Below are 24512 nucleotides of genomic sequence, written 5' to 3'. Positions count from 1 at the left end.
CGCGTTTGGAGAGCCCTGATGTGCCTGAACAGTGGAAACCCCCCAATTATAACTGAAACCCTAATGCAAACACACCCCTAACCCTAATCCTAACGGTAACCCTAACCACACATCTAACCCAAACACATCCCTAACCCTAATCCCAACGGTAACCCTAACCACACCCCTAGCCCTGACACACCCATAATTCTAATCCCAACCCTAATCCCAACCGTAAATGTAACCCTAACCCTAACTTTACCTCCAACCCTAGCCCTAATGGGAAAATGGAAATAAATACATTTTTTTAATTTTATTATTTTTCCCTAACTAAGGGGGTGATGAAGGGGGGTTTGATTTACTTTTATAGCGGGTTTTTTATATCAGATTTTTATGATTGGCAGCCGTCACACACTAAAAGACGCTTTTTATAGCAAAAAAGTTTTTGCGTCTCCACATTTTGAGACCTGTAATTTTTCCAGATTTTGGTCCACAGAGTCATGTGAGGTCTTGTTTTTTGCGGGACGAGTTGACGTTTTTATTGGTAACATTTTCGGACACGTGACCATTTTTTATCACTTTTTATTCCGATTTTTGTGAGGCAGAATGACCAAAAACCAGCTATTCATGAATTTCTTTTGGGAGAGGCGTTTATACCGTTCCGCGTTTGGTAAAATGGATAAAGCAGTTTTATTCGTCGGGTCAGTACGATTACAGCGATATCTCATTTATATCTTTTTTTTATGTGTTGGCGCTTTTATACGATAGAAACTATTTTATAGAAAAAATAATTATTTTGGTATCGCTTTATTCTCAGGACTATAACTTTTTTTGTTTTTCCGCTGATGATGGTGTATGGCAGCTCGTTTTTTGCGGGACAAGATGACGTTTTCAGCGGTACCATGGTTATTTATATCCGTCTTTTTGATCGTGTGTTATTCCACTTTTTGTTCGGCGGTATGGTAATAAAGCGTTGTTTTTTGCCTCGTTTTTTTTTTTCTTACGGTGTTTACTGAAGGGGTTAACTAGTGGGGCAGTTTTATAGGTTGGGTTGTTACAGACGCGGCGATACTAAATATGTGTACTTTTATTGTTTTGTTTTTTTTTATTTAGATAAAGAAATGTATTTATGGGAATAATATATATTTTTTTAATTATTACCGTATTTTCCGGCGTATAAGACGACTGGGCGTATAAGACGACCCCCCAACTTTACCAGTTAAAATATAAAATCTTCTTAAAAGTCTCGGGGGTCTTCTTATACACTGTATGTCGTCTTATAGGGCCGGTGAATATGTGCCTTTTGGGGGGGGGGGGGAGTGATCCTGATGATGACGAGGGGGCGTCTCACAGGAAAGTGAGTATCCCCCATTACCTTATCGTAGCGCTGCAGCGTGGGGTCTCTGCTGGGAGCGGCGGCTGCTGTGCTGTGGTGCGGCGGCTCCTCTTCTGTGTGGGGCCTCTGTGCTGTGGTGCGGCGGCTCCTCTTCTGTGTGGGGCCTCTGTGCTGTGGTGCGGCGGCTCCTCTTCTGTGTGGGGCCTCTGTGCTGTGGGGCGGCGGCGGCGGCGGCGTATCTTTATGCAGTTGGGGCTCCTCCGGCATCTCCTTAAGCCCTGGAGGCGCCGCCGGCAACTCCATCGGTGCAATGCAGCGGCCATTTTCCCGGAGGCAGCTCAATAGGTGCGATGCGGTGGCCTCCGGGAAAATGGCCGCTGGGGGCTGCGCATGCTCAGATTCAGATCTCGTCCCGAAATCTCGGGACACGAGATCTGAATCTGAGCAGCGGCCATTTTCCCGGAGGCCACCACATTGCACCGATGGAGTTGCCGGCGGGGCCTCCAGGGCTTAAGGAGATGCCGGAGGAGCCCCGACTGCATAAAGATACGCCGCCGCCGCCGCCGCCCCACAGCACAGAGGCCCCACACAGAAGAGGAGCCGCCACAGCACAGCAGCCGCCGCCGCTCCCAGCACAGCCGCCGCCGCTCCCAGCACAGCCGCCGCCGCTCCCAGCACAGAGACCCCACGCTGCAGCGCTATGATAAGGTAATGGGGGATACTCACTTTCCTGTGAGACGCCCCCTCGTCGTCATCAGGACCACTCCCCCCCCCCCCCCCCACCCACCATATACACCCGGCGTACAAGACGACCCCCGACTTTTAAGAAGATTTTCAGGGGTTAAAAAGTCGTCTTGTACGCCGGAAAATACGGTATTTATTTAGGAATTTTTTTTATTTTTTTTTTTACACGTGGAAAATTTTTTTTTTACTTTGTCCCGGGGGGGGACATCACAGATCGGTGATCTGATAGTGGCTCCTGCTCCTGTGGGGTGAGGTCAGAACTGCTCCTGTGGAGGCTCCTGCTCCTGTGGGGTGAGGTCAGAGCTGCTCCTGTGGAGGCTCCTGCTCCTGTGGGGTGAGGTCAGAACTGCTCCTGTGGAGGCTCCTGCTCCTGTGGGGTGAGGTCAGAGCTGCTCCTGTGGAGGCTCCTGTAGGGTGGGGTGAGGTCAGAGCTGCTCCTGTGGAGGCTCCTGCTCCTGTGGGGTGAGGTCAGAGCTGCTCCTGTGGAGGCTCCTGCTCCTGTGGGGTGAGGTCAGAGCTGCTCCTGTGGAGGCTCCTGCTCCTTTGGGGTGAGGTCAGAGCTGCTCCTGTGGAGGCTCCTGTAGGGTGGGGTGAGGTCAGAGCTGCTCCTGTGGAGGCTCCTGTAGGGTGGGGTGAGGTCAGAGCTGCTCCTGTGGAGGCTCCTGCTCCTGTGGGGTGAGGTCAGAGCTACTCCTGTGGAGGCTCCTGCTCCTGTGGGGTGAGGTCAGAACTGCTCCTGCGGAGGCTCCTGCTCCTGTGGGGTGAGGTCAGAACTGCTCCTGTGGAGGCTCCTGCTCCTGTGGGGTGAGGTCAGAGCTGCTCCTGTGGAGGCTCCTGTGGGGTGAGGTCAGAGCTGCTCCTGTGGAGGCTCCTGTGGGGTGGGGTGAGGTCAGAGCTGCTCCTGTGGAGGCTTCTGCTCCTGTGGGGTGAGGTCAGAGCTGCTCCTGTGGAGGCTTCTGCTCCTGTGGGGTGAGGTCAGAGCTGCTCCTGTGGGGTGAGGTCAGAGCTGCTCCTGTGGAGGCTCCTGTGGGGTGAGGTCAGAGCTGCTCCTGTGGAGGCTCCTGTGGGGTGAGGTCAGAGCTGCTCTTGTGGAGGCTCCTGTAGGGTGGGGTCAGAGCTGCTCCTGTGGAGGCTCCTGCTCCTGTGGGGTGAGGTCAGAACTGCTCCTGTGGAGGCTCCTGCTCCTGTGGGGTGAGGTCAGAGCTGCTCCTGTGGAGGCTCCTGCTCCTGTGGGGTGAGGTCAGAGCTGCTCCTGTGGAGGCTCCTGCTCCTGTGGGGTGAGGTCAGAACTGCTCCTGTGGAGGCTCCTGCTCCTGTGGGGTGAGGTCAGAACTGCTCCTGTGGAGGCTCCTGCTCCTGTGGGGTGAGGTCAGAGCTGCTCCTGTGGAGGCTCCTGCTCCTGTGGGGTGAGGTCAGAACTGCTCCTGTGTAGGCTCCTGCTCCTGCGGGGTGAGGTCAGAGCTGCTCCTGTGGAGGCTCCTGCGGGGTGAGGTCAGAGCTGCTCCTGTGGAGGCTCCTGCGGGGTGAGGTCAGAGCTGCTCCTGTGGGGTGAGTTCAGAGCTGCTCCTGTGGAGGCTCCTGTGGGGTGAGGTCAGAGCTGCTCCTGTGGAGGCTCCTGTGGGGTGAGGTCAGAGCTGCTCCTGTGGAGGCTCCTGTGGGGTGAGGTCAGAGCTGCTCCTGTGGAGGCTCCTGTGGGGTGAGGTCAGAGCTGCTCCTGTGGGGTGAGGTCAGAGCTGCTCCTGTGGAGGCTCCTGTGGGGTGAGGTCAGAGCTGCTCCTGTGGAGGCTCCTGCTCCTGTGGGGTGAGGTCAGAGCTGCTCCTGTGGAGGCTCCTGTGGGGTGAGGTCAGAGCTGCTCCTGTGGAGGCTCCTGTAGGGTGGGGTCAGAGCTGCTCCTGTGGAGGCTCCTGCTCCTGTGGGGTGAGGTCAGAACTGCTCCTGTGGAGGCTCTTGCTTCTGTGGGGTGAGGTCAGAGCTGCTCTTGTGGAGGCTCCTGTAGGGTGAGGTCAGAGCTGCTCCTGTGGGGTGAGGTCAGAGCTGCTCCTTTGGAGGCTCCTGCTCCTGTGGGTTGAGGTCAGAGCTGCTCCTGTGGAGGCTCCTGCTCCTGTGGGTTGAGGTCAGAGCTGCTCCTGTAAAGGCTCCTGCTCCGGTGGGGTGAGGTCAGAGCTGCTCCTGTGGAGGCTCCTGCTCCGGTGGGGTGAGGTCAGAGCTGCTCCTGTGGAGGCTCCTGCTCCTGTGGGGTGAGGTCAGAGCTGCTCCTGTGGAGGCTCCTGCTCCTGTGGGGTGATGTCAGAGTTGCTCCTGTGGAGGCTCCTGCTCCTGTGGAGTGAGGTCAGAGCTGCTCCTGTGGAGGCTCCTGTAGGGTGGGGTCAGAGCTGCTCCTGTGGAGGCTCCTGCTTCTGTGGGGTGAGGTCAGAGCTGCTCCTGTGGAGGCTCCTGCTCCTGTGGGGTGATGTCAGAGTTGCTCCTGTGGAGGCTCCTGCTCCTGTGGAGTGAGGTCAGAGCTGCTCCTGTGGAGGCTCCTGTAGGGTGGGGTCAGAGCTGCTCCTGTGGAGGCTCCTGCTCCTGTGGGGTGAGGTCAGAGCTGCTCCTGTGGGGTGAGGTCAGAGCTGCTCCTGTGGAGGCTCCTGTGGGGTGAGGTCAGAGCTGCTCCTGTGGAGGCTCCTGTAGGGTGAGGTCAGAGCTGCTCCTGTGGGGTGAGGTCAGAGCTGCTCCTTTGGAGGCTCCTGCTCCTGTGGGGTGAGGTCAGAGCTGCTCCTGTGGAGGCTCCTGTAGGGTGAGGTCAGAGCTGCTCCTGTGGGGTGAGGTCAGAGCTGCTCCTGTGGAGGCTCCTGCTCCTGTGGGGTGAGGTCAGAGCTGCTCCTGTGGAGGCTCCTGCTCCTGTGGGGTGAGGTCAGAGCTGCTCTTGTGGAGGCTCCTGTAGGGTGAGGTCAGAGCTGCTCCTGTGGAGGCTCCTGCTCCTGTGGGGTGAGGTCAGAGCTGCTCTTGTGGAGGCTCCTGTAGGGTGAGGTCAGAGCTGCTCCTGTGGGGTGAGGTCAGAGCTGCTCCTTTGGAGGCTCCTGCTCCTGTGGGGTGAGGTCAGAGCTGCTCCTGTGGAGGCTCCTGCTCCTGTGGGGTGAGGTCAGAGCTGCTCCTGTGGAGGCTCCTGCTCCTGTGGGGTGATGTCAGAGTTGCTCCTGTGGAGGCTCCTGCTCCTGTGGAGTGAGGTCAGAGCTGCTCCTGTGGAGGCTCCTGTAGGGTGGGGTCAGAGCTGCTCCTGTGGAGGCTCCTCCTCCTGTGGGGTGAGGTCAGAGCTGCTCCTGTGGAGGCTCCTGCTCCTGTGGGGTGATGTCAGAGTTGCTCCTGTGGAGGCTCCTGCTCCTGTGGAGTGAGGTCAGAGCTGCTCCTGTGGAGGCTCCTGTAGGGTGGGGTCAGAGCTGCTCCTGTGGAGGCTCCTGCTCCTGTGGGGTGAGGTCAGAGCTGCTCCTGTGGGGTGAGGTCAGAGCTGCTCCTGTGGAGGCTCCTGTGGGGTGAGGTCAGAGCTGCTCCTGTGGAGGCTCCTGCTCCTGTGGGGTGATGTCAGAGTTGCTCCTGTGGAGGCTCCTGCTCCTGTGGAGTGAGGTCAGAGCTGCTCCTGTGGAGGCTCCTGTAGGGTGGGGTCAGAGCTGCTCCTGTGGAGGCTCCTGCTCCTGTGGGGTGAGGTCAGAGCTGCTCCTGTGGAGGCTCCTGCTCCTGTGGGGTGATGTCAGAGTTGCTCCTGTGGAGGCTCCTGCTCCTGTGGAGTGGGGTCAGAGCTGCTCCTGTGGAGGCTCCTGTAGGGTGGGGTCAGAGCTGCTCCTGTGGAGGCTCCTGCTCCTGTGGGGTGAGGTCAGAGCTGCTCCTGTGGGGTGAGGTCAGAGCTGCTCCTGTGGAGGCTCCTGTGGGGTGAGGTCAGAGCTGCTCCTGTGGAGGCTCCTGCTCCTGTGGGGTGATGTCAGAGTTGCTCCTGTGGAGGCTCCTGCTCCTGTGGAGTGAGGTCAGAGCTGCTCCTGTGGAGGCTCCTGTAGGGTGGGGTCAGAGCTGCTCCTGTGGAGGCTCCTGCTCCTGTGGGGTGAGGTCAGAGCTGCTCCTGTGGGGTGAGGTCAGAGCTGCTCCTGTGGAGGCTCCTGTAGGGTGAGGTCAGAGCTGCTCCTGTGGGGTGAGGTCAGAGCTGCTCCTGTGGGGTGAGGTTAGAGCTGCTCCTGTGGAGGCTCCTGTAGGGTGAGGTCAGAGCTGCTCCTGTGGGGTGAGGTCAGAGCTGCTCCTTTGGAGGCTCCTGCTCCTGTGGGGTGAGGTCAGAGCTGCTCCTGTGGAGGCTCCTGTAGGGTGAGGTCAGAGCTGCTCCTGTGGGGTGAGGTCAGAGCTGCTCCTGTGGAGGCTCCTGCTCCTGTGGGGTGAGGTCAGAGCTGCTCCTGTGGAGGCTCCTGCTCCTGTGGGGTGAGGTCAGAGCTGCTCTTGTGGAGGCTCCTGTAGGGTGAGGTCAGAGCTGCTCCTGTGGAGGCTCCTGCTCCTGTGGGGTGAGGTCAGAGCTGCTCTTGTGGAGGCTCCTGTAGGGTGAGGTCAGAGCTGCTCCTGTGGGGTGAGGTCAGAGCTGCTCCTTTGGAGGCTCCTGCTCCTGTGGGTTGAGGTCAGAGCTGCTCCTGTGGAGGCTCCTGCTCCTGTGGGGTGAGGTCAGAGCTGCTCCTGTGGAGGCTCCTGCTCCTGTGGGGTGAGGTCAGAGCTGCTCCTTTGGAGGCTCCTGCTCCTGTGGGGTGAGGTCAGAGCTGCTCCTGTGGAGGCTCCTGCTCCTGTGGGGTGAGGTCAGAGCTGCTCCTTTGGAGGCTCCTGCTCCTGTGGGTTGAGGTCAGAGCTGCTCCTGTGGAGGCTCCTGCTCCCTGTGACTGCAGCTCCTCAGTGTTAGGGATGTTAACCGTTTAGGCTACTTTCACACTAGCTTCGTGCTCGGCCCGTCGCTGTGCGTCGGGCCGAGGTCCCCGACGCTAGCGTTGTCCCCTCCGCACAACGGGAGCAGCGGATGCATATTTCCTGCGCATCCGCTGCCCCATTGTGAGGTGCGGGGAAGTGCGTGGATGTGGGGGCGGAGTTCTGGCCGCGCATGCGCGGTCGGAAAAAGCGGACCGTTGGGAGCAAAAAACGTTACATGTAACGTTTTTTGCTCCTGACGGTCCGCAACAGCACGGCGCGACCGTCACAAGACGGTTGCTACGTGTGTCATTGCGTCTCAAATGCGTCGCTAATGTTAGTCAATGCAGAAAAAAAGCATCCTGCAAACACTTTTGCAGGATGCGTTTTTTCGGCAAAACGATGCATTTGCAACGTAATGCAGTTGACGCTAGTGTGAAAGCAGCCTTAGTGACGGAGCCAATTTGCAGCTTAACCCCTTCATGACCGGAGCTTTTTTCGGTTCTCGCTCCCCTCCTTCCCAGAGCCATAACTTTTTTATTTTTCCGTCACTATGGCCAGGTGAGGGCTTGTTTTTTGCGGGATGAGTTGTACTTTTGAACGACGTTGGTTTTACCATGCCGTGTAACAGAAAATGGGAAACAAATTCCAAGTGCGGTGAAATTGCAAAAAAAGTGCAGTCCCACACTTGTTTTTTGAGTTTTTTTTTACCATGTTCACTAAATACTAACACTGACCTGATATTATGTGGTGCTCCAGGTCGTTACGAGTTCACAGACACCAAACATGTCTAGGTTACATTATATCTAAGTGGTGAGAAAAAAAATCCAAATGTTACTAAAAAAAAACAAATTGCGCCATTTTCACGAAAAATGTAGACGCTACAGGTATCGGATCTGGGGTCGGGTGAGGGCTTATATTTTGCGCTCTGAGCTGACGTTTCTAATGATACCACCTCTGTGCAGATACGTTCTTTTGATCGCCCGTTATTACATTTTAATGCAATGTCACGGCGACCAAAAAACGTAATTCTGGCGTTTTGACTTTTTCCTCCCTACGCCATTTAGTGATCAGGTTAATCCTTTTTTTTTTTTTTATTGATAGATCGGACGATTCTGAACGCGGCGATACCAAATATGTGTAGGTGTGATTTTTTTTTTTTTTTTAATTATTATTTTTTTGAATGGGGCAAAAGGGGGGTGTTTTGAACATTTTATATATATATATATTTTTTTTTTTTCATATTTTTAAAAACAACTTTTGCCATGCTTCAGTAGCCTCCATGGGAAGCTAGAAGCTGGCATAGCCTGATCGGCTCTGCTACATAGAGGTGATGCTCAAATCACTCCTGTGTAGGTGAATTACAGGGGGGCGCTCACAGCATTCCGGCATCAGCAATCATAGAGGTCTGGAGACCTCTGGTTGTCATGCCGACGATCATGTGACGGGAGTCAGCGGCCAGATGACCAGAAGCGCTTGCTAAATGTCAGTGTTTGACAGCAGCATTTAACTAGTTAATAGCAGCAGGTGGATCGCGATTCCACCCGTGCCTATTGCAGGCTTAAAACCGCTGACATGTCACCGCCGGAGCCCACCTCAAAGGCAGACCTGCTGACATCGGCGTACTATTCCCACATGTCTGCTTTACATCAGCACAATGTTGGAAACAAATTTTTTTGGTTTGTTAGGAAATTATAAGGCTTAGAAGTTGACCAGCGATTTCTCATTTTTACACATTTTTAGGGACCACCTCACACTTGAAGTCACTTTGAGGGGTCTATATGATAGAAAATACCCAAAAGTGACACCATTCTAAAAACTGCACCCCTCAAGGTGCTCAAAACCACATGCAAGAAGTTTATTAACCCTTCAGGTGCTTCACAGGAACTGAAGCAATGTGTAAGGGTACCGTCTCACATAACGATTTACCAACGATCACGACCAGCGTTACGACCTGGCCGTGATCGTTGGTAAGTCGTTGTATGGTCGCTGGGGAGCTGTCACACAGACCGCTCTCCAGCGACCAATGATGCCGAGGTTCGCTGGTAACCAGGGTAAACATCGGGTTACTAAGCGCAGGGCCGCGCTTAGTAACCCGATGTTTACCGTGGTTACCAGCGTAAAAGTAAAAAAAAAAACAAAAACCGTACATACTCACCATCTGATGTCCGTCAGGTCCCTTGCCGTCTGCTTCCTGCTCTGACTGAGATCCGGCCGGACAGTGAGAGCAGAGCGCAGCGGTGACGTCACCGCTGTGATCTGCTCTTACTTTCCGGCCGGCAGACAGTCAGAGCGGGAAGCGGACGGCAAGGGACCTGACGGACATCAGATGGTGAGTATGTACGGTTTTTTTTTTTTTTTTTACTTTTACGCTGGTAACCACGGTAAACATCGGGTTACTAAGCGCGGCCCTGCGCTTAGTTACCCGATGTTTACCCTGGTTACCAGCGAACGCATCGCTGGATCGCTGTCACACACAACGATCCAGCGATGTCAGCGGGAGATCCAGCGACGAAAGAAAGTTCCAAACGATCTGCTACGACGTACGATTCTCAGCAGGGTCCCTGATCGCTGCTGCGTGTCAGACACTGCGATATCGTAACGATATCGCTAGAACGTCACGAATCGTAACGTCGTAGCGATCAAAATTGCACTGTGTGACGGTACCCTAAGGAAAAATTGAACATTTAACTTTTTTTAAAAACATTTTACTTCTGAACCATTTTTTTTTTTAATTTCACAAGAAAACAGAAAATGAGCTACAAAAGTTGTTGTACAATGTGTCCTGAGTACGCTGATACCCCATATGTGGGGGTAAACCCCTGTTTGGGCGCACGGGAGAGCTCGGAAGGGAAGGAGTGTCGTTTTACTTTTCAATGCGGAATTGATCTCAATTCCAGCCAGACACCATGTTGCATTTGGAGAGCCACTGATGTGCCTAAACAGTGGAAACCCCCAATTCTGACTCCAACCCTAACCCAAACACACCCCTAACCCTAATCCCAACCCCAACACACCCCTAAAGGGAAAATGGAAATAAATACATTACACTTCCATCCTCTGCTTCCTCGCAGCGTCCTACTCCGTTGCCAGCAGCTGATTAGTGCTTGTAAGAATCACATGTCAGGGACGTCACAGGCGGAGCTGCCGGAATACTCCCTGGGACTGTTCATCGCAGAGAGCTGTGAGTATTCATTGCTCTTCAGTAGCGCGCAGTGTCAGCCGGAGCCTTCCTGCTGCTGCCGGCGGTCACGTCCCTGCCATGCGCTCCTCACAGGCGGAGCTGCCGGAATACTCCCTGGGACTGTTCATCGCAGAGAGCTGTGAGTATTCATTGCTCTTCAGTAGCGCGCAGTGTCAGCCGGAGCCTTCCTGCTGCTGCCGGCGGTCACATCCCTGCCATGTGCTCCTCACAGGCAGAGCTGCCGGAATACTCCCTGGGACTGTTCATCGCAGAGAGCTGTGAGTATTCATTGCTCTTCAGTAGCGCGCAGCGTCAGCCGGAGCCTTCCTGCTGCTGCCGGCGGTCACGTCCCTGCCATGCGCTCCTCACAGGCACAGCTGCCGGAATACTCCCTGGGACTGTTCATCGCAGAGAGCAGTGAGTATTCTTTGTCTTCAGTAGCGCGCAGTGTCAGCCGGAGCCTTCCTGCTGCTGCCGGCGGTCACGTCCCTGCCATGCGCTCCTCACAGGCAGAGCTGCCGGAATACTCCCTGGGACTGTTCATCGCAGAGAGCTGTGAGTATTCTTTGTCTTCAGTAGCGCGCAGTGTCAGCCGGAGCCTTCCTGCTGCTGCCGGCGGTCACGTCCCTGCCATGCGCTCCTCACAGGCAGAGCTGCCGGAATACTCCCTGGGACTGTTCATCGCAGAGAGCTGTGAGTATTCTTTGTCTTCAGTAGCGCGCAGTGTCAGCCGGAGCCTTCCTGCTGCTGCCGGCGGTCACGTCCCTGCCATTACAAGCATTAAGCAGTTTCTGGCACCGGAGCAGGACGCTGCGAGGGAGCGCCTGGAAGGTAAGTGTAATGTTTTTTTTTTTTTTTTTTTTTTAATCTTTTCTGATGGGGCCATGCATGCCAGGACCGGGATGGGACTAATTATACCAGAATAAGGATGGGACCAATAAAACCAGGATATATCATGACTATTCGTTGCCCTCCACGCCCATGGGCATGGAATGCAGTGAATATTCATTTCTCTTTAGCAGTGGGCACAGGAGTTAGCCGCATCCGCTGGCTCCTGCCTCTGTGACCCTCTGCTCTGCCAAAACCGCTCCCTACCTCCTTACCACAGCCAGAGCCGGTATATCCGGACTGTAAGACGAACTCCACATTTTTCTCCACATTTTGCGAGGAAAAAAGTGCATCTTATAGTCAGAAAAATACGTTAGCTCTCCTTGGAAGGGACTATAGCAACAGGGATGTACAGCACCTCCTCATCTCACAGCCTCCGCTGGCAGTGCAGTTACCGCGGTGACCGTCCCTCTCTGGCGGTATAGTTACCATTGTGACCGACTAATTCTGCTGGCGGTGTAGTTACCATGGTGACTGACCTCTGCTGGCGGTGTAGTTACCATGGTGACTGTCCCCACTAGCGGTAGAGTTACCACGTTGACCGTCCTCAGCTGGCGGGGGAGTTACCACGATGACTGTCCTCTGCTGGCAGTGTAGTTGCCACGGTGACCGTCCCCCCCTACAAGGCTGATGATGAGCGGTCAGATCGGCGGAGGAGGCCGCGGTGGAGTTTTGTGGCTTTTCCTCCTGATAAATGTTGATATTTGGCAGAATTTAGTGCTTGTCGTTCTCTCGTCCCCTGTGATTTCTGTCTTCTCCTTCATCATGAAGACGCCGGCAGGACGAGATCCCTCCAGCTGATCCAGTGCTCATCTCTCCTCCTCCTGAATGACCCCGAGGATGGACGAGGACAGGGATGAGACCACCAGAAGATTATTCCACTTCGCCCTGGAGATCGTCTCCCTGCTGAGCGGAGAGGTAACTCCTCTACATTTCTATCAGCTTTATTGTGTTCTGTGACAAGTCCGACATCGGGAGGAGGAAATCCAGAATAGAGAGAAGGATTCTTTATTCGGAGGCCCATGACAGCACTACGAGAGAGGGGGGATCCGCCCATTAGGAACAGGAAACCGACAGATACAAAAGGGCGGCACCTCTCCCCTGCATCAGTTTTTCCTGTTCCTAAGAGGACGGGATCCTATAGAAGTTCCTTCTACAAGGATTCCAGGCCGGCCGACTCGGGTAGCGAGGGGGTCTCCTACCTCGGCCGGTGCGGGGTACCTGAAGCAGTCACGGTGGTCCCGGAGGGGCTGCACGGCGGTGACTGAAGCAGCGTTGAGCGGTCCCAGGGGGTGTCCTGTCTCCGGAGCCAGCGTGCGGTGAGTATAGCGGGCCACCCTCCCTTGAGTGCTGTGATGGGATGGCGGCATCTAGGTGGCGCCGACCGGAGCGCAGCTGGCTAGCCTCCATGTCGCACGTTGCTTGCAGCGCTGACAGGTACTTGGGAGATGGCGGCTGGCTCCTTACGACCTGCGGTGGCATCGACCTGTACGGCAAGGTCAATGATGGTCTGGCTGGACCAGTTGGAAGAACAGCTAAAACAAGGGGACTCTATACTCGCTGCATTACCGGTGATTCAGGAAGGGGCGGCTTTTTTATCAGATGCCTCCATTGATTCCATTAAATTGGCAGCCAGAGCAGCAGGGCTCTCTAATGCCGCTAGAAGAGCCTTATGGTTAAAATGCTGGCCTGGGGATTTGCAGGCGAAAGCAAAACTCTGTACTATCCCTTGTAAGGGTGAATATTTGTTCGGACCCACTCAAGATGAACTTTTAGAGAAAGCAGGTGATGAAAAGAAAAAATTTCCGAACCTATTCGGTTCGTATCGTCGTCCCTTCAACAAAAAGAAGTTTAATCGTGGAAGGAAGCGTACCTTCTCGCCAGTGAGAGATCCAGATGGGATGATAAGCGAAAACGAGGTACAGGATTCATGTTTCGTCCTCCTTCGGCAGAAAGAAAAAAACAGGATCAATGACTATCAGTCCCCGTGGGGGGGAGATTGTTGCAGTTCTCTACTGAATGGTCAACAATCACAAACAGTGTGTGGATAAAGGACACTGTATCTCAAGGACTTAAACTCGAATTTACTTATATTCCACGACACAAATTCAAGTTAACCCCCATCTCCTGCTGAACAAAGTGCGTTGGAAGAGGAAGTAATGACACTGTGCACTAAAAATGTCCTAGCCGACGTTCCGCATTTCCAGGAAGGGAAGGGGTTTTACTCTCCCCTATTCCTAATTCAAAAACCTGATAAAACTTATAGAACTATTATAAATCTTAAAGGCCTCAATAAGTTTTTGGTGAAGCACACCTTTAAAATGGAATCCATTAATTCAGCAGTAAAAATGCTTTTTGACAACTGTCTCATGATAGGAGTGGGTTTGAAGGATGCCTACTATCATGTGCCCATTCATGTAGATTATCAGCAGTACCTGAGGGTAGCAGTGTTAATGGGTGGAACGATGCGACACTTTCAATTTAGAGCGCTTCCCTTTGGGATAACTTCGGCCCCTAGGGTGTTTACGAAAATAATTGCTGAAGTCATGGCGTATTTAAGGGAATCCAACATCCTTCTAATCCCCTACTTAGATGACTTCCTCATTGTGGGGAATTCAGTAGATCACTGCCTATCGCAATGGGAAATTACTAAGACTAAATTAGAACACCTAGGTTGGGTCATAAATTTCCAAAAGTCTAAATTACAGCCCCTTAATGTTCAAAAATGTTTGGGGTTGCTGTAAGATTCAAAAACACAACAGTGTCTTCTCCCTATAGAGAAGTTGGAACAGATCCAAAATCAGGTGTCAAAAGCGACGCTTCGACAGGCAATGTCCCTGCTAGGCCTGCTCACATCATGCATACCAGATCCCTACAAAAAGAGGTCTTATTCTATCACAGAGCTTTAAAGGGCATGTTAATTTAACGTTGGGGTCATTTACATTACAGTCCCTTAGGCGGTGGCTAGATAAACAAACAACATTTATCAGCAGGGGTACCCTGGATAGTAAATGATACCCGAGTAATAACCACAGATGCCAGCTCTTCGGGGTGGGGGGCTTATATGGGAGACATGGTGGTCCAGGGTCAATGGGAACCCTTCACAACATTCTCATTCAACCAAAGAGAATTGTTGGCGATTGAATTAGCTGTTAAAAAACTCCTCATGTATCTGCAGGACCAGCACGTCAGAATCTTATCGGACAACAGAGTCGCAGTTGCTTATATAAACCGCCAAGGGGGAACACGTTCCGAAGCGTTAATGCAGATCACGGATCGCTTGTTCCGGACAGCCGAATCAAATTTTCGATCTTTGACGGCTCTTCACATCAGAGGAAAGGAAAATGTGACAGCAGATTTCCTCAGCCGGAATGTTCTGAGGCAAGGAGAATGGTGTCTCAACAAGGACGTGTTCAACCACATTGTCCACAGATGGGGTCAACCAGTGGTGGATCTATTTGCCACCAGGAGCAACAAAAAAGTAGAAAATTTTTGTTCTCTGAATCCCAGGGAGAATCCTCTGGCAGTGGATGCCTTCCTAATAAAATGGGATTTCCCACTGGCCTATGCGTTTCCACCATTGAACCTTGTGCCGCTGGTGGTGAGAAAAATCAGGGAAGATCGGGCAAAGGTCATCTTGATTGCCCCCTTTTGGCCCAGAAGAACATGGTTTGCCTCCCTCAGGGCGATGTCAGTATCTCCTCCCTGGGTACTGCCGGAGATTCCGAACCTACTTTCTCAAGGACCAGTCTTCCATCCACAAGTGGCACCGCTCCATTTAACGGCTTGGAGTTTGAACGGTCACTGTTGGTAGATGGAGGTTTTTCTCCAAACCTGGTAGAAACACTCCTAAAAAGTAGGAAGCAAATAACTACGAAAATCTACTCCAGAACTTGGAGAAAATTCTTAGCCTGTTCAAAATTTAATGTCCAAGAAGGGGTGCCAATACATCAAAATTTGGAGTTTCTGCAAAAAGGGCTTGAGTTAAAACTCTCTACTAGTACCCTAAGAGTGCAGGTTTCAGCCTTGGGGGCCCTATTTTCCTGCAATATAGCCAACAACTATTGGGTAGCGAGATTTATTAAAGCGGTTAATAGATCTAGACCAATACATAAAGATAGATCGGTTCCGTGGGATCTAAACTTAGTTTTGTCATCTTTAACAAAACCCCCCCTTGAGCCTCTACAGGATGCCTCAATTAAAACGTTGACCCTTAAGACAGCTTTCTTAGTTGCCATAACCTCAGCTCGCAGGATAGGGGATATCCAGGCGCTTTCTAGACTTCCTCCATACATAGAATTCTTATCGGACAGAGTGGTACTTAAACCTGATCCAGCATACCTACCGAAGGTAGCGTCACGATTTCATTGGTCACAGGAGATAGTCTTGCCAGCCTTTATTCCTAATCCCTCTAACCCTAAAGACGTTAGACGTTAGGAGATCTCTTTTGCAGTATATCTCAGTCACTGATATCTGCTTCTTTCCTTCCAAGGTCCGAGAAAGGGGTGTAGAGTATCCAAGTGTTTGCTAGCTAAATGGATCAGGGAGGTCATCTCTCTAGCTTATACTGCAGGTGGGGGGCCGGCTCCGCAGAATCTGAAGGCACATTCCACCCGGGCCATGGCGTCATCCTGGGCGGAAAGATCTGGATATGTAAGGCGGCCACTTGGTCATCCCCGTCCACCTTTTTTAGGCACTATCGGTTGGATTTGGGGTACTCTTCTGATCTCACCTTCGGGTTAAGGGTGCTGCAGACTATACTCCTCCCTAAGGTAGTTTACGTCTCTGTAAATCTCTCGTAGTGCTGTCATGGGAGTCCGAATAAAGCATTAAGCTACTTACGGGTAGCGGCATTTTTCGGAGGCCCATGACAGCACCCTTAGTTCCCTCCCTATGCACGTGGGGGTTGCACTTTCTAAGGCGTGTACATATATCCATGGAGATATGTAGATCTCGCGTGTAAAATCTAGCTACAATGTAATAAAAATATTTTTTTCTGATATAAACTGTATATATTGTATAATTGTATGCTACTAACCGCAGTAGTCCTCTCAGGCTCTAATATACAACTGATGCAGGGGAGAGGTGCCGTCCTTTTATATCTGTAGGTTTCCTGTTCCTAATGGGCGGATCCCCTCTCTCGTAGTGCTGTCACGGGCCTCCAAAAAATGCCGCTACCAGTAAGTAGCTTATTGCTTTCCTGTAAGAGCAGTGATTGTGTGGAGCTCTCTGCCCGGAGGAGTTGTCATGGGGATTCCCAGTAAGAGCTGTACAGGGGCCGGGATGTCTGTCCGGAGGGGAATAATATTCCCGGTTATGGCCCCAGATTACTGGAGACGGTTATTGATCCCGGGATTTCTACTGATTGTCAGATCTGGAGTCGGGAAGGAATCTTCTCCCTAAGTGTCTCTCTCCATACACAGGATTACACAATAGTGAGGAAGACACCGGGGGACGGTGTGACTCCCATCATCCATCTCCAGGAGTCAGGAGGGCGGAGCCCGGGCCCCATCACAGAGCCTCCCCCGCACTCCCTGCTACATGAGAGGAACAAGAAGATCCTGGAGCTCAGCAACAAGATGATTGAGCTGCTGAGCGGAGAGGTGACTGCTGGGACATTATACAGGACTGGAGGATTCTGGGTGATGAGCGGAGAGGTGACTGCTGGGACATTATACAGCACTGGAGGATTCTGGGTGATGACCGGAGAGGTGACTGCTGGGACATTATACAGCACTGGAGGATTCTGGGTGATGAGCGGAGAGGTGACTGCTGGGACATTATACAGGACTGGAGGATTCTGGGTGATGAGCGGAGAGGTGACTGCTGAGACATTATACAGCACTGGAGGATTCTGGGTGATGAGCGGAGAGGTGACTGCTGGGACATTATACAGCACTGGAGGATTCTGGGTGATGAGCGGAGAGGTGACTGCTGGGACATTATAGAGCACTGGAGGATTCTGGGTGATGAGCGGAGAGGTGACTGCTGGGATATTATAGAGCACTGGAGGATTCTGGGTGATGAGCGGAGAGGGATCTGCTGGGACATTATACAGGACTGGAGGATTCTGGGTGATGAGCGGAGAGGTGACTGCTGGGACATTATAGAGCACTGGAGGATTCTGGGTGATGAGCGGAGAGGTGACTGCTGGGACATTATAGAGCACTGGAGGATTCTGGGTGATGAGCGGAGAGGGATCTGCTGGGACATTATACAGGACTGGAGGATTCTGGGTGATGAGCGGAGAGGTGACTGCTGGGACATTATACAGCACTGGAGGATTCTGGGTGATGAGCGGAGAGGTGACTGCTGGGACATTATACAGGACTGGAGGATTCTGGGTGATGAGCGGAGAGGTGACTGCTGGGACATTATACAGGACTGGAGGATTCTGGGTGATGAGCGGAGAGGTGACTGCTGGGACATTATACAGCACTGGAGGATTCTGGGTGATGAGCGGAGAGGTGACTGCTGGGACATTATACAGCACTGGAGGATTCTGGGTGATGAGCGGAGAGGTGACTGCTGGGACATTATACAGGACTGGAGGATTCTGGGTGATGAGCGGAGAGGTGACTGCTGGGACATTATACAGGACTGGAGGATTCTGGGTGATGAGCGGAGAGGTGACTGCTGGGACATTATACAGCACTGGAGGATTCTGGGTGATGAGCGGAGAGGTGACTGCTGGGACATTATACAGGACTGGAGGATTCTGGGTGATGAGCGGAGAGGTGACTGCTGGGACATTATACAGGACTGGAGGATTCTGGGTGATGAGCGGAGAGGTGACTGCTGGGACATTATACAGGATGGCACTGGAGGATTCTGGGTGATGAGCGGAGAGGTGACTGCTGGGACATTATACAGGATGGCACTGGAGGATTCTGGGTGATGAGCGGAGAGGTGACTGCTGGGACATTATACAGGACTGGAGGATTCTGGGTGATGAGCGGAGAGGTGACTGCTGGGACATTATACAGCACTGGAGGATTCTGGGTGATGAGCGGAGAGGTGACTGCTGGGACATTATACAGGACTGGAGGATTCTGGGTGATGAGCGGAGAGGTGACTGCTGGGACATTATACAGCACTGGAGGATTCTGGGTGATGAGCGGAGAGGTGACTGCTGGGACATTATACAGGACTGGAGGATTCTGGGTGATGAGCGGAGAGGTGACTGCTGGGACATTATACAGCACTGGAGGATTCTGGGTGATGAGCGGAGAGGTGACTGCTGGGACATTATACAGCACTGGAGGATTCTGGGTGATGAGCGGAGAGGTGACTGCTGGGACATTATACAGGACTGGATGATTCTGGGTGATGAGCGGAGAGGTGACTGCTGGGACATTATACAGCACTGGAGGATTCTGGGTGATGAGCGGAGAGGTGACTGCTGGGACATTATACAGGACTGGAGGATTCTGGGTGATGAGCGGAGAGGTGACTGCTGGGACATTATACAGGACTGAAGGATTCTGGGTGATGAGCGGAGAGGTGACTGCTGGGACATTATACAGCACTGGAGGATTCTGGGTGATGAGCGGAGAGGTGACTGCTGGGACATTATACAGGACTGGAGGATTCTGGGTGCTGAGAGGAGAGGTGACTGCTGGGACATCATACAGCACTGGAGGATTCTGGGTGATGAGGTGTGGTTGTTGTCAGGTTCCTATAAGGTGTCAGGACGTCGCTGTCTATCTCTCCATGGAGGAGTGGGAGTATCTAGAAGGACACCAGGATCGGTACCAGGACGTGATGATGGAGGAGCTCCGGCCTCTTACACCACGAGGTGAGAGGAAACCTTCCCCTGACATCAGATTGTCTCTTCAGCGTTGGTCGGTTGCTATTAGTGATGCAGCCACAGATATTTCTGTTCTGTGGTCACCTACTACTACTCCCATCATCACATCACATAATCTATTCCATCACTGCGTGTCTCCTACAGATGGATCCAGGAGGAGAAATCCACCAGAGCGATGTCCCCGTCCTCTGTGTCCCCCGGACTGTCCGGAGGAGAATCATCAGGTAGACGGCGCTGTGCCCTGTACCGGATCTGTATATGGGGGGACATTTCTGATCGAGGTCATAGATGTCACTGATTTTGCTGGTTTCTTTTATTATTATTATTATTATTATTATTATTTATATAGCACCATTGATTCCATGGTGCTGTACATGAGAAGGGGTTACATATAAGTTACAGATATCAGTTACAGTAAACAAACAATGACAGACTGATACAGAGGGGCGAGGACCCTGCCCTTGCGGGCTTACATTCTACAGGATGGTGGAGAAGGAGACAGTAGGTTGGGGGTTGCAGCAGCTCCGGTGTTGGTGGGTGAAGAGATTTTCAAAGGGGGGAAGAGGAGGAGAAGCAAGGAGAGAGATGAATTAGTCGGGCAGCAGAGTTAAGGATGGACTGGAGAGGTGCAAGGGTGTTAGCAAGGAGGCCACAGAAAAGGATGTTGCAGTAGTCAAGGCGGGAGATGATGAGGGCATGCACAAGCATTGTAGTAGATTGAGAGGTGAGGAAAGGACGGATTCTGGAGATATTTTTGAGCTGGAGGCGACAGGAGGTGGAAAGAGCTTGGATGTGTGGTTTGAAGGACAGGGCAGAGTCAAGGGTTACTCCGAGGCAGCGGACTTCCGGTGCAGGGGAAAGCATGATGTCGTTAATGGCGATATATAGGTCAGGTAAGGAAGATCTGTGAGATGGAGGAAAGATGATGAGTTCAGATTTGTCCACATTGAGTTTGAGGAAGCGAGAGAAGAAGGAGGATATGGCTGATAGACACTCTGGGATTCTGGACAGCAGAGCGGTGACATCTCGGCCACAAAGGTAGATATGATTGTCATCAGCATAAAGGTGGTACTGGAATCCATGGGACTTTATGACTTGTCCCAGGCCAAGTGTATAGATTGAGAAGAGTAGGGGTCCAAGAACAGAGCCTTGGGGGACTCCAACAGAGAGAGGGTGGGATGAGGAGGTAGTGTGGGAGTGGGAGACGCTGAACGTGCGGTTGGAAAGGTATGAGGAGATCCAGGATAGGGCGAGGTCTTTGATGCCAAAGGAGGAGAGAACCTGTAGTAGGAGGCAGTGGTCGAAAGCAGAGGACAGGTCTAGAAGGAGGAGTACAGAGTATTGCCCATTAGCTTCGGCTGTAAGTAGGTCGTTAGTGATTTTGGTCAGGGCAGTCTCAGTTGAGTGATGGGGGCGGAAACCAGATTGTAGATTGTCAAAGAGCAAGTTAGATGAGAGGTGGAAGGAAAGTTCAGCGTGGACGTGCTGCTCCAGGAGTTTGGAAGCGAATGGGAGCAGCGATATTGGGCGATAGCTGGACATATCTATTGGATCGAGGGTTGGCTTTTTAAGGATAGACGTGATTGTGGCATGTTTGAAAGCAGAAGGGAAGGTGCCAGAAGTTAGTGATAGGTTGAGGAGGTGGGTTATGGATGGGATAAGAGTGGTGGTGAGGTTGGGGAGGAGATGGGATGGGGTCGAGTGCCCAGGTGGTGAGGTGCGATTTGGAGAGGAGACAGTTAAGCCCCCCTTCAGTGATGTTGGATAGGGAGGTTATGGGGTTTGGGCATCGGTCTGGTATGGAAAAGGGTTGTGGTGGTTGAACAATGAAGACTTGCCTTGTCTGGTCGATCTTATTAAGTGTGTGGCAAAGTCCTCAGCAGAGATGAGGGAGGTTGGAGGGGGCAGTGGTGGGCGGAGGATGGAGTTGAAGGTGTTGAATAACTGTTTGGGGTTGTAGGATAGGGAAGATATGAGGGTTGTGAAGTCGCCTGTTTAGCAGAGGTGAGAGCAGATTTAAAAGCAAGTGTTGCCTGTTTGAATGCAGTGAAGTCATCTTGTGAATGTGTTTTCTTCCAACGTCACTCTGCAACCCTGGACACTTGCCGGAGCTTTTTAGTGGTGTTATTGTGCCAGGGTTGTCTATTGATACGTCGCACTCTGCCATGTACGAGAGGGGCGACCGTGTCAATAGCTGAAGGGAGAGTGGCATTGTAGAAAGCAGCGGCAGTGTCTGTGTCGTGGAGTGAGGATATGGATGCCAGTGGTAGGATGGAGTCAGAGAGTGTGGGTGTCTAGGTGTGAGAGGTTTCTGCAGGGGTGTGCATGTTGCTGGACATGGGTGACCGGTGAGGAGGACAGGGATGAGAAGGTGAGCTGTTGTGATTTTGGTTTTTGTGAATCTCCCCCGGTGGTCAATGGTGGTATTGAACTTGTGTGCTTCACCTTCTCTGTTCACCTGTTTCCATCAGGATGTGGGAGTTTTCTATTTAACCTTGCTCCTCAGTCATTTCTATGCCGGCCAACAATGTAATCAGAAGCCTTTCTGTTGCATGTTCCTGCTTCTAGACTACTACCAGCTAAGTTGGACTTTTGTCCTTAGTTTGTTTTTGCATTTTTGTTCCAGTTCTCAGTCTTTGTATATTTCTGAGTCTGGAAGCTCTTGTGATCTGAAATTGCCACTCTGGTATCATGAGTTGATATTAGAGTTTTAAAGTAATTTCAGGATGGTATTTTGAAAGGGTTTTCAGCTGACCGTGAAGTTCCCTTTTCTGTTTTTCTACTATCTAGTAAGCGGACCTCTATTTGCTAAACCTATTTTCATACTACGTATGTCTATTTCCTCTGCATTCACCGACAATATATGTGGGGGGCTACTGTCTGCCTTTGGGGTTAAATTTCTCTAGAGGTGAGCCAGGTCTGTACTTTCCTCTGCTAGGGTTATTTAGTCCTCCGGCTGGTGCTGGGCGTCTAGGGATAAAACGTAGGCACGCTACCCGGCTACTGTTAGTTGTTGCGATAGGTTTAGCTCACGGTCAGCTCGAGTTCCATCTTCCAAGAGCTAGTCTGTATTTATGTTCTCTTGCCATTAGGGAACCATGACAGTGAGCAGATGGTGGTCGGATAGAGGGAGAGGGGAGGTGGTGAAGTTAGAGAGCAGAGATGGGTGAAGACCAGGTCTAATGTATGTCCGTCTGTGTGGGAGGCTGAGGAGGACCACTAAGTCCAAAAGATGAAGTAAGGGACTGAAGTTTGGAGGCTGTTGACTGAGGGGTATCAGTGGGGATGTTGAAGTCACCCATGATGATGGTGGGAATGTCAGCAGAGAGAAAGTGAAGGAGCCAGGTGGCGAATTGGTCAATAAAGGCAGTGGCTGGGCCCGGAGGTATGTATATGTCGGCCACTTGGAGATGGGAGGGAGAGTAGATGCGGACAGTGTGGACTTCAAAAGAGGGGAGGATAAGGGAGGGTAGAGGTGGGATTGGGTTAAAGGTGCAGTTTGAAGAAAGAAGACCCACTCCTCCACCATGTCTGTTGCTGGGGTGAGGGGTGTGGGTGAAGTGGAGGCCACCGTAACACAGCGCAGCAGGGGAGGCAGTGTCAGGGGGTGCCATGTTTCTGTGAGGCCGAGGAAGGCAAGCTTGTGAGAGATAAAAAGGTCGTGAATCACATGGAGCTTGTTCAGATTGAGCGGGCATCCAGAGTGCTCCAGAGAGAGGGAGCAGGGGGGTGGGCGTCAGGGGCACGGGTTTTATGTTGGAAAGATTGCGGTAGTTCATGTTAGATAGGGAGTGGTAGGAGGGGGTAGTCATGGGAGGTATGAGCTGTGAGGGTCCAGGGTTGGGAGAGATGTCTCCAGCAGTGAGGAGAAGCAGAGAGGGAGAGCAGGTGGGAGAAGGAGAGTGGCCGACTTGTTTTATTAGGACAGATTTGAGGTTGAGGAGCAGGTCAGCAGAGGAGGACAGGTGGGGAGGAAAGAGGGAGAGATGGTTATTTGGTTAGAGGGTGCTGGGGTTTGTGATAGCGAAGGAGAGAGCGGATTAGTGGAGCAAACACTGTAAGGGCATATGTAAACATGGTGAAGGAGTAAAATGGGTTAATAGCAAAGCTAGGTCCAAGTAATGAGAAGTGCTTACTCTGCAGACTTACCCAAAAGAGACAGATCATAGAGTGGGGTCCTGACTCCTGCCGTAACTAACTGCGGTTGAAATAACTGCGGCGTCTCGATGCTTAGCTGCGTGATGCTTTGCTGCAGGGATGCGCGTGCCTGACCCCACACACATGCACCCCTTAAGATGCTACTAAATTTATAGGGCTGAGTAAAGGATCAGGTGAGAGGGATTGTGGGATCTTATTGGGGATAAATTAGCAGTTGGCCAACACCCCAGGGGAGGTTACATGATCAAAGGCACTGAGCCTGGCTGCAACCATATGCTCTAACACCTTGTACCAGATAATATCTCCTGTGACCCCAGCATGGATGTGCAGCAGTAAGGGTACCGTCTCACAGTGGCACTTTGATCGCTACGACGGTACGATCCGTGACGTTCCAGCGATATCGTTACGATATCGCAGTGTCTGACACGCAGCAGCGATCAGGGATCCTGCTGAGAATCGTACGTCGTAGCAGATCGTTTGGAACTTTCTTTCGTTGCTGGATCTCCCGCTGTCATCGTTGGATCGTTGTGTGTGACAGCGATCCAGCGATGTGTTCGCTTGTAACCAGGGTAAACATCGGGTAACTAAGCGCAGGGCCGCGCTTAGTAACCCGATGTTTACCATGGTTACCAGCGTAAAAGTAAAAAAAAACAAACAGTACATACTTACATTCCGGTATCTGTCCTCCGGCGTCTCAGCTTCTCTGCAGTGTGAGCGCCGGCCGGAAAGCACAGCGGTGACGTCTGACGTCACCGCTCTGCTTTCCGGCTGGCGCTTACACAGTGCAGAGAAGCACAGCGCCGGGGGACAGATACCGGAATGTAAGTATGTAGTGTTTGTTTTTTTTTACTTTTACGCTGGTAACCATGGTAAACATCGGGTTACTAAGCGCGGCCCTGCGCTTAGTAACCCGATGTTTACCCTGGTTACCCGGGGACTTCGGCATGGCTCCAGCGCCGTGATTGCAACGTGTGACCGCAGTCTACGACGCTGGAGTGATATTCATACGATGCTGCAACGTCACGGATCGTGCCGTCGTAGCGTCACTGTGTGACAGTACCGTAAGTAATACAGAGCAACTAATGGACTTAGCAAACATTCAACAGGCAGGATGATGGGCAGCAGATGACAGGAAGCAGAGATTGTACCAGTAAAGGAATTGTGGCAGGATGATGGGCAGCAGATGACAGGAAGCAGAGATTGTACCAGTAAAGGAATTGTTACAGGATGATAGGCAGCAGATGACAGGAAGCAGAGATTGTACCAGTAAAGGAATTGTGGCAGGATGATGGGCAGCAGATGACAGGAAGCAGAGATTGTACCAGTAAAGGAATTGTTGCAGGATGATGGGCAGCAGATGACAGGAAGCAGAGATTGTACCAGTAAAGGAATTGTTGCAGGATGATGGGCAGCAGATGACAGGAAGCAGAGATTGTACCAGTAAAGGAATTGTGGCAGGATGATGGGCAGCAGATGACAGCAAGCAGAGATTGTACCAGTAAAGGAATTGTTACAG

At 52.1% G+C, this 24512-nt stretch overlaps 1 protein-coding gene across 1 annotated transcript in view; it reads left to right on the top strand.

Moving 5' to 3' along the window:
• Nucleotides 1-24512, top strand: part of LOC143801457 (uncharacterized) — a 418090-nt gene that overhangs the window by 16911 nt on the left and 376667 nt on the right. Inside the window, exons 2-5 of the mRNA XM_077281250.1 lie at nt 11800-11946; nt 16452-16631; nt 18703-18826; nt 18983-19062. Coding sequence (XP_077137365.1) covers nt 11857-11946; nt 16452-16631; nt 18703-18826; nt 18983-19062 — 474 coding nt within the window. The 5' untranslated portion in view covers nt 11800-11856. The remainder of the gene's footprint in view (nt 1-11799; nt 11947-16451; nt 16632-18702; nt 18827-18982; nt 19063-24512) is intronic.

The sequence above is a fragment of the Ranitomeya variabilis genome, chromosome 1 (genome assembly GCF_051348905.1).
Source record: "Ranitomeya variabilis isolate aRanVar5 chromosome 1, aRanVar5.hap1, whole genome shotgun sequence".
In the NCBI taxonomy this organism is placed as follows: domain Eukaryota; kingdom Metazoa; phylum Chordata; class Amphibia; order Anura; family Dendrobatidae; genus Ranitomeya; species Ranitomeya variabilis.
This window is presented reverse-complemented; position numbering and strand designations above follow the sequence as displayed.